At 48.8% G+C, this 12,976-nt stretch overlaps 1 protein-coding gene across 1 annotated transcript; it reads left to right on the forward strand.

Moving 5' to 3' along the window:
• The first annotated feature begins 3,618 nt into the window (after positions 1–3,618).
• Positions 3,619–5,713, forward strand: LOC110293292. Its single transcript, XM_021161180.1, has 2 exons — positions 3,619–3,693; positions 4,749–5,713. Exon 2 carries the CDS (start codon positions 4,799–4,801, stop codon positions 5,651–5,653), a length of 855 nt encoding a protein of 284 aa, XP_021016839.1. The 5' UTR covers positions 3,619–3,693; positions 4,749–4,798; the 3' UTR covers positions 5,654–5,713.
• The last annotated feature ends 7,263 nt before the right edge of the window (positions 5,714–12,976 follow it).

Genomic DNA, 12,976 nt, shown 5'->3' on the forward strand with positions numbered 1-12,976 from the left:
AGAGTGGCTACCACTCTCGCCTTGTTCACTGAGTTCTCCACACTGCTCTTGGTCTATGGGGAGCCTCTGGGTCTCTCATCTCTGTGCCCTGCTTAGCTGACTCCCACCCAGAGGTAGAAAGTTCTTCCTTCTCAACAATTGAACACCAAGGAGGTCGCAGGACACTGGGTGACAGTGACTTGCAATACACGATCTGATCATTAGGAAACATGGGCTGGACCCAAATTGGAGAACATTCTGCCAATAACTAGTGTGTTCTATTCTAAACTGTCAGAGCCCTCGATGAAGAAAGAAGGGGGCCGGGCGTGGTGGCACACGCCTTTAATCCCACCACTTGGGAGGCGGAGGCAGGCAGATTTCTGAGTTTGAGGCCAGCCTGGTCTACAGAGTGAGTTCCAGGACAGCCAGGGCTACAGGGAAACCCTGTCTCAAAAAACAAAACAACAACAACAAAAAAAAGTAAGGCAGGAAGTGATACATAATGTACACAAATGCACAGATATAAACATGTATGTGCATGCATACATGAGCATGTACAAGGGGAGAGAGAGAGCAAGAGAGGAGAGAGAGAGAGAGAGAGAGAGAGAGAGAGAGAGAGAGAGAGAGAGAGATTTTCAGACTAAAGAAGTGCATTCTGGCCGGGCGGCAGTGGCGCACGCCTTTAATCCCAGCACTTGGGAGGCAGAGGCAGGCGGATTTCTGAGTTTGAGGCCAGCCTGGTCTACAGGGTGAGTTCCAGGACAGCCAGGGCTATACAGAGAAACCCTGTCTCGAAAAACCAAAAAAAAAAAAAAAAAAAAAGAAGTGAATTCTGGTCAGGATGAACATTTGAGGGGTAACTGGTAAAATCTGACTGACTTTGGGTAAATTAATGGGTTAATGTCTCCTGGGGAGACTTGAACATTACTCAACCTAGATAGGGTTCCAACCCAAAGAAGCAACTCCATCTGAGGTTAGACTGATGACCCAATGGGTTGGTTGGCTTTTTATAGAAGCCTGGGAGAGGGTGACTTACAGGAGTGTGGGTAACCCCCTAAAAGCCATGTTGCTGAAAATCTCACTCCAGCATTGTAGTTGAGCTCCCATGGCTGTCTGTATGGTATCCTCTGTTTAGTTCATCTTCTGGTTTTGTGTGCACTAGTCCCACCCAAGTCCACACATCCCTAGGGCAGAGTCACAGGCAGCCAGAAGGAGCACAGGGCTGGGTGGCTGAAACCTTGGGTGAGGGTCCAATGACCCTCCCTCGTTCCTTCCTTCTTTGAGGAGACATCAACAAGCATGATCGTGAGGGTCTCTTGGATCGAGAGGGTAGTGTCTGCTAGGCTCTAGGATGGTGGTCCACAATAGAACTGTCTGTTTAATAGGGTCTAGGTCAATGTTCAATAGCCTGAACCGGGAGCCTGTGGGAGCTTAGAAAGAATCTGCGTCCTCTCAGCGGGAAGAGATGAATACTGAAGTCATCAGGCACAAAAGCTGCTGTGGTCTGCAACTTGCTGAGCATGGTGATGTATATGTGCGTGACTGAAGTGCCAAATGTGGAGACAATTTTGGGTTTTTTTTTTGATACAATGTTTAGTTAGAGGATTTACATGGAGAACATGTGGGGACCAGAATGATAGTCCCATGAAGACAGACAACCCAAAATAAATGCCTAGCACTCATGGAAGAAGAACAGAAGTGACTCCTGTAAGCTGTCCTCTGATCTCCACTAAGACATGTGCATACCCACATGGAAGCACACACAGAGACTAAAAGAGAAAAAGAGAGAGGACATGGCAGCTCGTCGTCTTCTAAGTTTCAGATATACATACATATAAGTTTCACACACACATATATATAATATATTATATATATAACAGTATATATTATACTATATGTAAAATATGTATTATATATACTATATAAGCACATAAAGTATATAGTATACACATACTAATATACATACATAGAATATATGTAATATACACATTATATACAAACATTGTATATATGGTGTATATATGTATAGAATAAGAGTGTATGGCTGGACATGGTGGCGCACGCCTTTAATCCCAGCACTTGGGAGGCAAAGGCAGGCGAATTTCTGAGTTCGAGGCCAGCCTGGTCTACAGAGTGAGTTCCAGGACAGCCAGGGCTACAGAGAAACCCTGTCTCAAAAAAACAAAAAACAAACAAACAAACAAAAATAATATATGTATGAATACACTATATATACACATATAAAGTATATATATTATATACATATTACACTATATACATACTACACACACACACATGCATGTGTGCGCACACATGCGCTCAGTGCACACACACACTTTGTATGAGAGATTGGTTTTCCAGTCCTGACATTTGTTTTGGTTTTGGTTTTTGGGTTTTTTTGTTTGTTTTTTGAAACATGGTTTCTCTGTATAGCCCTGGCTGTCTTGGAACCACCACGCCCGGCCCAGTCCTGGCATTTGAACCCAAGTTTTGTATGTGTTCACGAAGCCCTATACCACCACGCTGTACCTCAGTCTTCCACCTTATTTTCTGTGATGCTGGGACTGAAATCCCATGTTTTGAACAAGCAAAAAACAGGTCCTATCAGGTCTTGGACATTCTGCAGGTTCTACCTTCCCCCTCACCTCTCACCCCTCCTTTGTACTTTCTGGAGAAGTCCTGAGCCTGGAAGGCGAGGGAAAGGGAAGCAGAGAGAACTGGGGAAGAGAAGACCATAAGGAGGGAGGGAGGGAGGGAACCAGAGTTGACCAAACTTTGCCAGGCTCAGGTAGTGGACAAACTGTCACATCTCAGTCAGAAACTTAATTCATGGGGGCTGGTGAGATGGGTCAGTGGGTAAGAGCACCCGACTGCTCTTCCGAAGGTCCAAAGTTCAAATCCCAGCAACCACACGGTGGCTCACAACCACCCGTAATGAGATCTGATGCCCTCTTCTGGTGCGTCTGAAGACAGCTACAGTGTATAAATAAATAAATAAATAAATAAATAAACAAATAAATAAATAATAAATAAATAAATAAATAAAATCTTTAAAAAAAAAAGGAACTTAATTCATCCACCAAGAACCAAACTGTACTTTCAACATGAGGTAAAATGGGATGGAGAGACACCCTTCTGAGAAATAGCACAAGATCTCAGGGAGGACGTGGGCTGCTTGTTTGGCACTTGCTCACTGGATTAGTCCTGGAGACCCAGACCCGGTGGGGGCCATGAGATTCAGGAAGGAGTACTGAGACCTGTCCCTGAGGAAACAACACACACCATCCCAGGCCTGACACACAGAAGGTCCTCTACAGAGAGCTGCTTCCCGCTCTCAACCCCCGAGAATGGGTTCCCCCAAAGGACAGCCCTTGGAGGAGGCCCAACAGAAAGGAGAAATGATGGTATGTACTGCCAGCCAGAGGTGTGTTTGGGCTAACACAATCCTTTCAATTCAACCCAAGAAAGACAAAGAATACTGAAAAAAAAAAAAGCCACATTAGTCTGGGTTCAAAAATAGGACCCATCTGTTCTGGCAGGTTGCTAGTAGTTCCTGCCCCTGAGGCTGGGGCCTGGTCGGAATGACCCCAGGAGGCCCTTCACTACCTTAGGATTCCATGATTCTATGACATGGCCAGCAGTCTGGAGCGGCAGATAGAGGGTGTCCCCAGTGGAGAGCCAGGGAGGTCTATGTCATCTACCTCCTAAGAAAGGGTGAGAGAGGCGCTGGCCCATGGCAGACAAATGGGGTCCCACTGACCAGGAAAGGAGAGGGACTTGAGCTGGGGCAGCCCTGAGTCGTCTCTTGTTTTTCTAGAGTAGGGGTTGAGGTGTGGTTAGGCCAGACAGGGGAGAGGCCAGGACATTCCAGCCATTTTAGACCCAAAAGACAAGGGCAGCTGAGGGGCTGTGGCAGGAGAGGGCTCTGCAGCTGTTTTTTTTGGGTGGGGCAGGCTCAAACACTGCCCTGTTGGTACAGAATAAATATCAGAAGCCAGGCGGAGCTGGCAGTAGTAGGGGAAACTCTTGGGAGAGGTGGTGGACTGGCCAGTATGGGAGACCAAGTCTCGAGTAAAATGTCTACTTTAGGACCAAAAAGAGTGGGAACTCCACCACTCTCTGTTCAAATGGGGCAGGGGAAGAAATCCCATCCTGTCAGGGAAGATTAGAACCAAACAATTCTGCAGAAAGGTTTGAGACTTTCCTCTAGCCTAGGATGGCTTTGAACTCACTATGGGGCTAAGGTGGCCCTTTTGAACTCTCTTTTGTGCTGGGAATAGAGGCGGAAATGAGTCGTGTAGGACATGAGGTGACAAAGGACAGAGTGCAGAGGACTAGTCTATAGTGGAAGGTGGTGGGGGCGGGGGAGGGGCGGTGAGGTAACGCTAGTTACCACTGTGGGCAAGCTGTTGGATGTCATCTAGGGCCTGTCTCTATCTCATTAGAGACTGCTACTTTGGCCACTGTGGGGTCCCTGCTTTGGAATCTGAGAAATGTGGCCTCAAAGAGGCTGCCCCATGTTTTCTGTAGGGCAGCCCCCTCTCTATGTCCCCTCCTGTTGTCCTCTTGAGGTCTCGGTCACTTTGATGGCCATTCCTTTCTCCTTACCTCTCACCCCTCTTTTGTGCTTTCTGGAGGTCCTGAGCTTGGAAGAAGAGGGGAAAGGGAAGCAGAGGAAATGGGAGGGGAAGATCAGAGAGGGAGATGGCAAGGAGCTGGAGCTGATCTCTCTCTCTCTCTCTCTCTCTCTCTCTCTCTCTCTCTGGCAGGTAACCAACCAAACGCTGTCATACCTCCGAAACTTGACCCGGCCAGAAAGATGTCTGGACGCCAGGTAAGCCGGTCCAACACTTACAACCACTTGAGCCAATCCAACAACGTGTCTTTCCCTCCTCGAACTCCAGGCTGGACCCAGTATCCCAATATGAACAACGGCAAGGGTCTGCGAAGCCGCCTTCCGAGCGGCTCCGAGTTAAGCACCTCCAGCGGCCACTCTGAGCAATCCTTCAACTCCACCACCTCCTCAGAACTTCCCTTGGGGAAGATCTGCATGGGCCGCCCCTATACCTCCAAGTGCGTAGAGACGAGTCACCTGACGAGAGGCCCCAAGGTGGTCAAAAAGCCCATCTGTCAACTCAGCAGCCCTCACTGCCTGATCTGCACAGACCAACCATCATGCCCCTCCAGTCCTACCTTCCTAGACCAGCTCATCAAAGGCATTAGCTACCTGGACAGATCCACCAATGTTTTCAACAACAGCAGCTACCCCAAAGCCCTGAGCTTACCTCAGCTGGCAGCCACCTATCTGGAAAGAGCTGCTAACTCCCTCTACCTGGACCAAACGGAACGCCCCCCACCCCGAAGCTATTCCACTCCCAGCACTAGCACAGCCGCTGCCAATCAGCCCCCAGCCAACAACTGCTTGGTCCCTTCCACTCGGGACACCAAAAGCCTGCAGTGCCTGGGTGGCTCCACTGGTTTGAGCTATCAACAACGGCCTAACAGCCAGACTTTCAATGTCGAGACACCTCAGAGGCCCGGGGTAAAACTGCCAGAGATTCCCCTGTTCGGCAACGGGTTCTTCTCCTTAGGTCGTCTGCCCAAGTTCTGGGAAGCAATCCGCTCCGGATGGAATGCTCCTGTGCCCACCCCTAAGCCCGAGGGCTGGTGGTGACATGGATGCCACCTTTGTCCAGTGGGCACATGGCCACCGTGTGGAAAATAAATTATCATAAGACAAAACAGGGGGTCTTTCTCTCCCCCTAATGTAGAGTCTCAACTCAGTTGCCCAGACTGAAACTTCTGACACAACATATCTTTTGTTGTTGTTGCTGTTGTTTGTTGTTGTTATTCCAGTTAGGGTTACTATTGCTGTGATGAAACACCATGACCAAAAGCAGGTTGGGCAGGATAGGGTTAGAATGAAGGAAGCTTCCCTCCAACTACCTTGTATGTCTGGGAAAATATTGACTGAGTTACCGAGGACTCGGATCCCAGCTGACTTCAAGGATATGAGTCCCATAAGGAACCTAACAGCTCCGCAGTCCTGTTGGCTAAGGAACCCTGAAGCCCCAGATAATAGCGGAGGCCTCAGATCCTTCGTTCCCCACTCCAGACCTGTTTTCTCCGTCTAAAGTCTGGATGTAGAACTTCACTGATCCAAGGACCTCTGAACTCGACTGAGTGTGTGCTCCTGTCCCAGGCCAGGCCTGGAGTCTCATGGACTAAGAATAAAGAGTGACTTACACAAGTACTTTAGTTCCCACCATCCCCAGCCACCTTGCTAGGCTTCCCATCAGTCATTGCACCTTAGGGCCCAATTCTTTACGGCTGTAAACTTGAGACCTGGTCCTTATTATTGACACTCCCTTGTCTCCCTGGCAACATAAAAGCCAATAGCACCTCTGAGTCTAGAAGGGGGTCGCTTGAGAAAAGGCAGAACTCTGAGGTTCCCAGCGTTCTTTTGCCCTTAGAAGCAACAGTGACCTGCTGAAGCCTCTGTTTGACAAGTTCCTATGGTCAAGCAGGGAAGGTAACAGGCCCAAGTGTCCCCCTCGTAGGATCACAAGGATAGGAGGAAGAAAAGGGCAGAGGCATCAAACTCCTGATGCACTAATTTCACGGATTCACTCCCATATTTGATTCCTCCTTTGGTCTAGGGCTCAGCATGTAGAAATCTCAATTCTCCATCCCTTCTTCTTTTTCCTCCTCAAAATAAGATGCCCCCTTAGTCCACACCTACCAGTTCCCATTCCCCAGATGGACAGTCACAGGAGCACAGTTGGGCAGAATTCATTCTGCTCCCAAGTGAGAAACGGAGCTAATTTGGGAGCCCTCTGTGCAGTTACCCAAAGCCACCATCGTGGCCTGGTTCTGCGCTCATCTGGCTCTGAGGTATAAGAGCATACTCTTATCTCCTGACTTTCCTAGAAACGTTCACCTCCAAAACGATCCAGTGTCCTTGAACAGGGCCCTTGGCTAGGGCACCTCTCTTGACATCACCAGCGCCTGACGCAGTCTGGCTCACAGGAAATCCTTTTATAATGCTGGCAGACATGATGTTCTGGCCAACAGGTGTTCCATGAGAGTGACACCGTCACCCTCAGAAGATTGACAGTAACTCGTGCCGTTAATATCACTGGGCAACGTCTATTAACTCTTAATTACGTGCTAGGAACTAGGTGTAGTGCTTTGGACGTATTCAATTCCTTCAAAGGGAAGACAATTCTTCATATTACAAAACCAAAGAAAAATAACTCTAGTCATGTCTTAGTTCCTTTTCCTGTTGCTTTGATAAAATAACAAAAGCAATGGGGGAGTGGGGAGAAAGTATTTATTGTCTCTCATAGTTCATGGTTCAGTCCATCATAGAGAAGATGTCAAAACAGTAGGAGCCTAAAGCAGCTGGCCACAGCCAGGAAGCAGAGGTGGGAAGAGGTGAACAAAGCATTAAGCTTGCTTTTATAGCAGTCCAAGATCCTCCGCCTGGACCGTGGTCCTGCCTACAGTTACCACTAACTGCTACAAATCGTTTCAATGAATGCAAGAAGAAACTAAGGGCTGACCCCTCCCATAGATAGAAGGCACAGTAGGTGGTGATAAACCCAAGGCGATGAAATTCTTTTTTCCCAAGGACACGCCTCCATGTTGCATGGACCCAGGGCTCTATGCTAGATAAGCACTTTACCTCTAAGCTTCAGGTCACAGGCTGGCTTTGAACTCATGAACTTCCTGCCTCAGCTTCACAAGCTTCTGAGATTATTGGCATACAAAGTATCTGAGTAGCTTGGAACTCACTATGTAGACCAGGTGGTTCTCAATTTCACAGAGATCTACCTGGCTCTTCTGTCCAAGAGCTGAGATTAAAGGAGTATGCCACAGTGCCTGGGACTTTCTCCTCCTCCTCTTCCCCCTCCTCCTCCTCCTCCTCCTCTTCCTCTTCCTCTTCCTATTTTCTCACTTTTCTTCTCTTTTAAGATTTATTTATTTTATTTATACGAGTACACAGCAGCTGTCTTCAGACACACCAGAAGAGAGCACTAGATCCCATTACAGATGGTTGTGAGCCACCATGTGATTGCTGGGAATTGAACTCAGGACCTCTGGAAGAACATTCAGTGCTCTTAACTGCTGAGCCATGTCTCTAGCCTGGGACTTGTCTTTTTTAAATAAGATCTGCCTAAATCATCTAGAAACTAGTCTCCAAATCCTGACTTGACAGACTGTCTGTTCCTTTAAAAACAGTGAAGGAGGCTGGAGATAGTGGCATGTACCTTTAACCACGGAGGTTGAAGCAGGAGAATCAAGAATGCAGAATGCCGAGCAAGCTTGGGCTATGAGAACTTTTCCCTCAAAACAACAGTGAAAAGAGGCGTGCCTATTTCTGAGAGCAAACTATGTAGAGTCCCTAAAGATGCAGACATCTCAGGACCGTGACTCAGTTTCCCCTAACTTAGGCTTGGGCTAGAAGAAGTAGAGGTGAGGATAGGAGCTGAGGTACCATAGGTCTCTCTCCCATACACACCAGTCCCAGGCACCAGGAAAGGGAGTGGCAAGGACTTGGGCTGACATCTGAGGCACCAAGCCAACGAAACCTGGCTGTGCTGAGCTGTTTAATCACCACGGTGACGCTTTAAGGGAAGCACTATTGCCATTTTACAGCAATAGGACACTGGTACAGAGGGACCAGGTGTGGATGATTTCCATAAGGTGCCCAGAACTCAGCGGCTTTCAAAGCCAGGCATCATCAATCACCAGAGGGCACTACATCTGGGAAGGGTACCCGCCATCATAGTTATCTCCATGATTACGTTGTGAAAGGAGTAGGTGTTCTGCAAGTGCACACAGTGGGTGCACAATGTGTGCTACACATTATCATAGGACTCAGCACGTAGTGGGTGCTCAGATCAAGTTTGCCCATTGGCTGGAGATTTGATTGTATCATGTAGAGATAGGATCACTGCCCTTGATCCGAATTGCTTCCCGCCACTGGATACTCAATACTCACAAGCTCATAGAAACTAAGCCTATTTGCGAAGGTTCCCTGCTCCTGGAGCCACAGAAGGTCTCCCCTCCCCCGCCCCAAGAGCACAGTTCAAGCCACAGATCTGCAGGGTCCATGCAAACAGGAAACAGCATGCTGGCAGCTGAACAATGCAGTGGCCTGATATGCCATCTCCCTCCTGCAGTGGGAGGACAGCTGGTGTGTCAGCACAGCTTGGGGGGTGGTCGAGAAAGTCCTTCCTACCTGCTGAAATGTGCCACAGCTCACGCCAGGGTTGAAACAAGCTCTCCGCTCTGTGTCCTGCCGCACTCCCCCAGCCCCGCAATGATTTATCTGTGTGTGCTTGCGCGCGTGAACAAGTCCCAGGGTACACGCATGCAGGTCAGAGGACAAATGTCAGGAGGTCTCTCCTATCAAGCAGATCCTGGGGATTGAACTCGGGTTGTCAGGCTTGGTGGGAAATGCTCTACCTGCTGAGCCACCATGCTGCCCCTATTGAGACATGGGGAGAGAAACTTGGCCTCTAAAATACAATGAATTGGACAAATCACGGGCGATGTTTAACTGAAGGTGGGATTGCTACTCCACCAAGGGATTGCTACTCCACCTGGACCATGCTCTCCTTGCTCCCCACTTTCTTCTCATTTTGAGACAAGGTCTCGCCGTGTATCTCTGGCTGGACTCAAACTCTATGTTCAATACGCTGGCCTGGAACTTGTCTTGATCCTTGTGCCTCTGTCTCCCATGTGCTGGGATCAGAGGTGTGTAACACCACGCTGTGCTTCAGTGTCAGGGTATCTAGACAGGGCAGAGGAAGCCTGCAGCAGGTGCTTCCCAGAAAGTGGTAAATAAAAGGACAATTTCCTCAGAAGCCACCATCCATCTTAGATGTGATCTCCAAGGTCCTGTTACGTGACATTACAGGAACAGGAGCATAATACTGTGATTGATTGATTGATTCATTGATTGATTGATTTTACACTAAAAGCCATTTACAGTGGACATGGAGATGCTGCTCAGTCGGCAGAGGACTTGCCTAGCATACGTGCAGTCCTAGGCTAAGTCTCTAGCACCTCAAAGAGCTCAGCATGGTGGCACATGCCAGTAATCCCAGCACTTGAGACACAGACAAGAGGGCTAGGGTTCAAGGTCATCCTTGGCAATATGAGGAGTTTGAGCCTAGCTTGTACTACGCAAGACGCTGTCTCAAAAAAATGTAAAAAATGTTTAGTGTTGTCCTTTATGAACAGAGAACTTGAAAAACAAATACAGGTTGGGGATTTGATTTGGTTTGGGTTTTGATGTTTTTGTTTGTCTGGGGTTTTTTGTTTGTTTGTTTGTTTTGTTTTTCGAGACAGGGTTTCTCTGTATAGCCCTGGCTGTCCTGGAACTCACTCTGTAGACCAGGCTGGCCTCGAACTCAGAAACCCACCTGCCTCTGCCTCCCAAGTGCTGGGATTAAAGGCGTGCGCCACCACTGCCCGGCTGTTTTTTGGTTTTTGAGAAAGGATCTCTTATGTAGCCCTGGCTAAAACTCACTCTGTAGACCAGGCTGGCCACCAACTCAGAGATCTGCCTGCCCCTGCCTCCTGAATGCTGGGATTACAGGCATGTGTCACCTCCAGCCCATCTCGAAATACATTTTCTTTTTATTGCTAGTGTGTATCCCAGATGCTCATTCTATTCCTGGCCCCTCTAGACCTCAACCCACCCATCCCTCACCACTCAGTAACATCACATTCTCTCCTGCTTGTTCTGTCTATGTCTGGGACTAGAACTCCACTTCATCCCAAATCACACCCATCTCCTCCTGGGTTGAGGTTTCCAGGGGGAAGAATAACAACGACAACCAAAGGCCCTGCTCTGCTCCGGGCTACGTTGCTCTCCACATTTTCGACCAACTTTTCCTCTGCCTCATGCACAGCCCTCCCCACCCCCCCAAGCCCCTCCAGCCAGGCAGGAATTTCTGGGGAACAATTGAACAAAGCCGGGAACTTGGAGGGAGAAGTCACAGGACATTCCAAAAGGATTTCTCTCAGGCTGCAAAAGACAACATGCAAAAACAGTACAGAGAGCTCACAGCCTCGGAAAAACCAATCCCGAAGGAAAGAGACGGAAGGGCGATGCGGATCGGAGGAAGGAGCAAGGGGGCCAGGGGTCAAGAGGCCCATGCTGAGGGTGGTGGGGCTACTTCTCCTGCCACCTGCGTGTGTCCCTGCAGGCCCATCTCTCTGGCCTCAGATTTGTGGTTCTAAAAAAAACCGGAGGGAGTCATAACAGTAAACTCGTGGATGAACAAAAAGTCACTACCAGGATACTTGCTCAGTAACGAAGCCCTACAGACAGGACAAAGACCCAGCCACAGGGGAGGGTGAACCACACCCACTGGGTATCCCTGAGATATACTATCAAGTCATTGATTTTTAGAGATATTTTGCACACGAGTTGAGGATGTAGCTCAGTTGGTAGAGTGCTTGCCTAGCCAGTACAAAGCCCTAGGCTTGACCCCCAGCTCTGAATACACAGACACAGTGGCCCACAACTGTAACTCTAGTCCTTGGGAGGTGGAGGCAAGAGGCTCCAAAATTCAAGGTCATGCTTGCCTACACAGTGAATTCGGAGCCAGCCTTTGAGACGAGAGTCCCTGTTGCAAAAAGGAGGGGTGGGAAAGAAGGGATGAGATCATGGGAAGGCATGGAGAGAGTGTCACCCAACATCACTAGTTCACAAATTACCGATGCATCCTGTCCATCATTAGAAGCTCGCCACCCCCCGCCCCCAATCTAGAGATGCCAGTAGACATGGATAAGGCCCTGGGTTCTCTCCACAGAGACAAGAGAGAAAGATGGACAGATGACGATGGTTTCTGACAAAATAGAAGTCTTTGTGCTGTTTCCAGTACTGGGAAGGAAGGATTGCAAAGAGGGAAACGTCAGCTGGGCTAGAGAGCATGCTCAGAGCCACTGTTGATTGATGCACCAGAGCAACAGCTCCTTATCTCAGACTCATAATAAACAGTGTGGGGGCTGGCACCGGTCCACAGATCCATTTTTAAGTAGCCTTGGTCTTTACCGACACATAGAACTGTGTTTACAAAGAGAGTGTTAAGTGAGAAAAGCAAGCCGAAGGAGCTAACCGAGCTCACTAACACACGTACAGCAAGGGACCATTGCCTGCTCTGCCTGGAGAAGGGTCAAGGACATTGGTGGCAGGCCAACTCTTGGCCCAATAGAAGCTTTCTAGGCTAACGCTGGGTCTTGTGGGTGGGAATGTGAGGGGGTGGATAGGGCCCCCAAGAATTTCAGCCTGACTAAAGCGGTTTGGGGGATGGGAGCCGCGGTGACGGGATTGAACCGATAAAGACCGTTTTATGGTCAGCTCAGCAGCCGGATTCTGGAATAGCATTCGGAAACCACATCCTAAACAACACGTGCCCTGTGAGGTGTTACAAGTTTCCCCCACAAAAACAGGCGAGGCCTGTTCACACACGTGTTGAGGAAGGACAGATTAAATAGGTCAACAACTCACTTAAGACTTGTGTAAATACTTTCCCTGTGTCAGCGTCCCGGGAGCTGGTCACCATGTGGGAAAGAATGCAGGCCTTCCAGGTAGGTGAGATGGCTCAGCCTGCCACCACCAAACCTGACAACCATCTCTGGGGTCCACATGGTGGAAGAAGAAAACTGAGTCCTGAAAGTGTCCTTAGACCTCCACACATGCGCCCATGGCATGTGTGCCACGCCTCCACAATAAAAATGTAATAATAAAAAATAACATCTGGGGCTGGTGAGATGGCTCAGTGGGTAAGAGCACCCGACTGCTCTTCCGAAGGTCCAGAGTTCAAATCCCAGCAACCACATGGTGGCTCACAACCATCTGTAACGAATCTGGCACCCTCTTCTGGAGTGTCTGAAGACAGCTACAGTGTACTTACATATAATAAATAAATAAATAGAGTCTGAAGCCAGGACACTGGTCCAGGACACTGGCCGG

This window comes from Mus caroli, chromosome 4, assembly GCF_900094665.2.
Source record: "Mus caroli chromosome 4, CAROLI_EIJ_v1.1, whole genome shotgun sequence".
Lineage (NCBI taxonomy): Eukaryota > Metazoa > Chordata > Mammalia > Rodentia > Muridae > Mus > Mus caroli.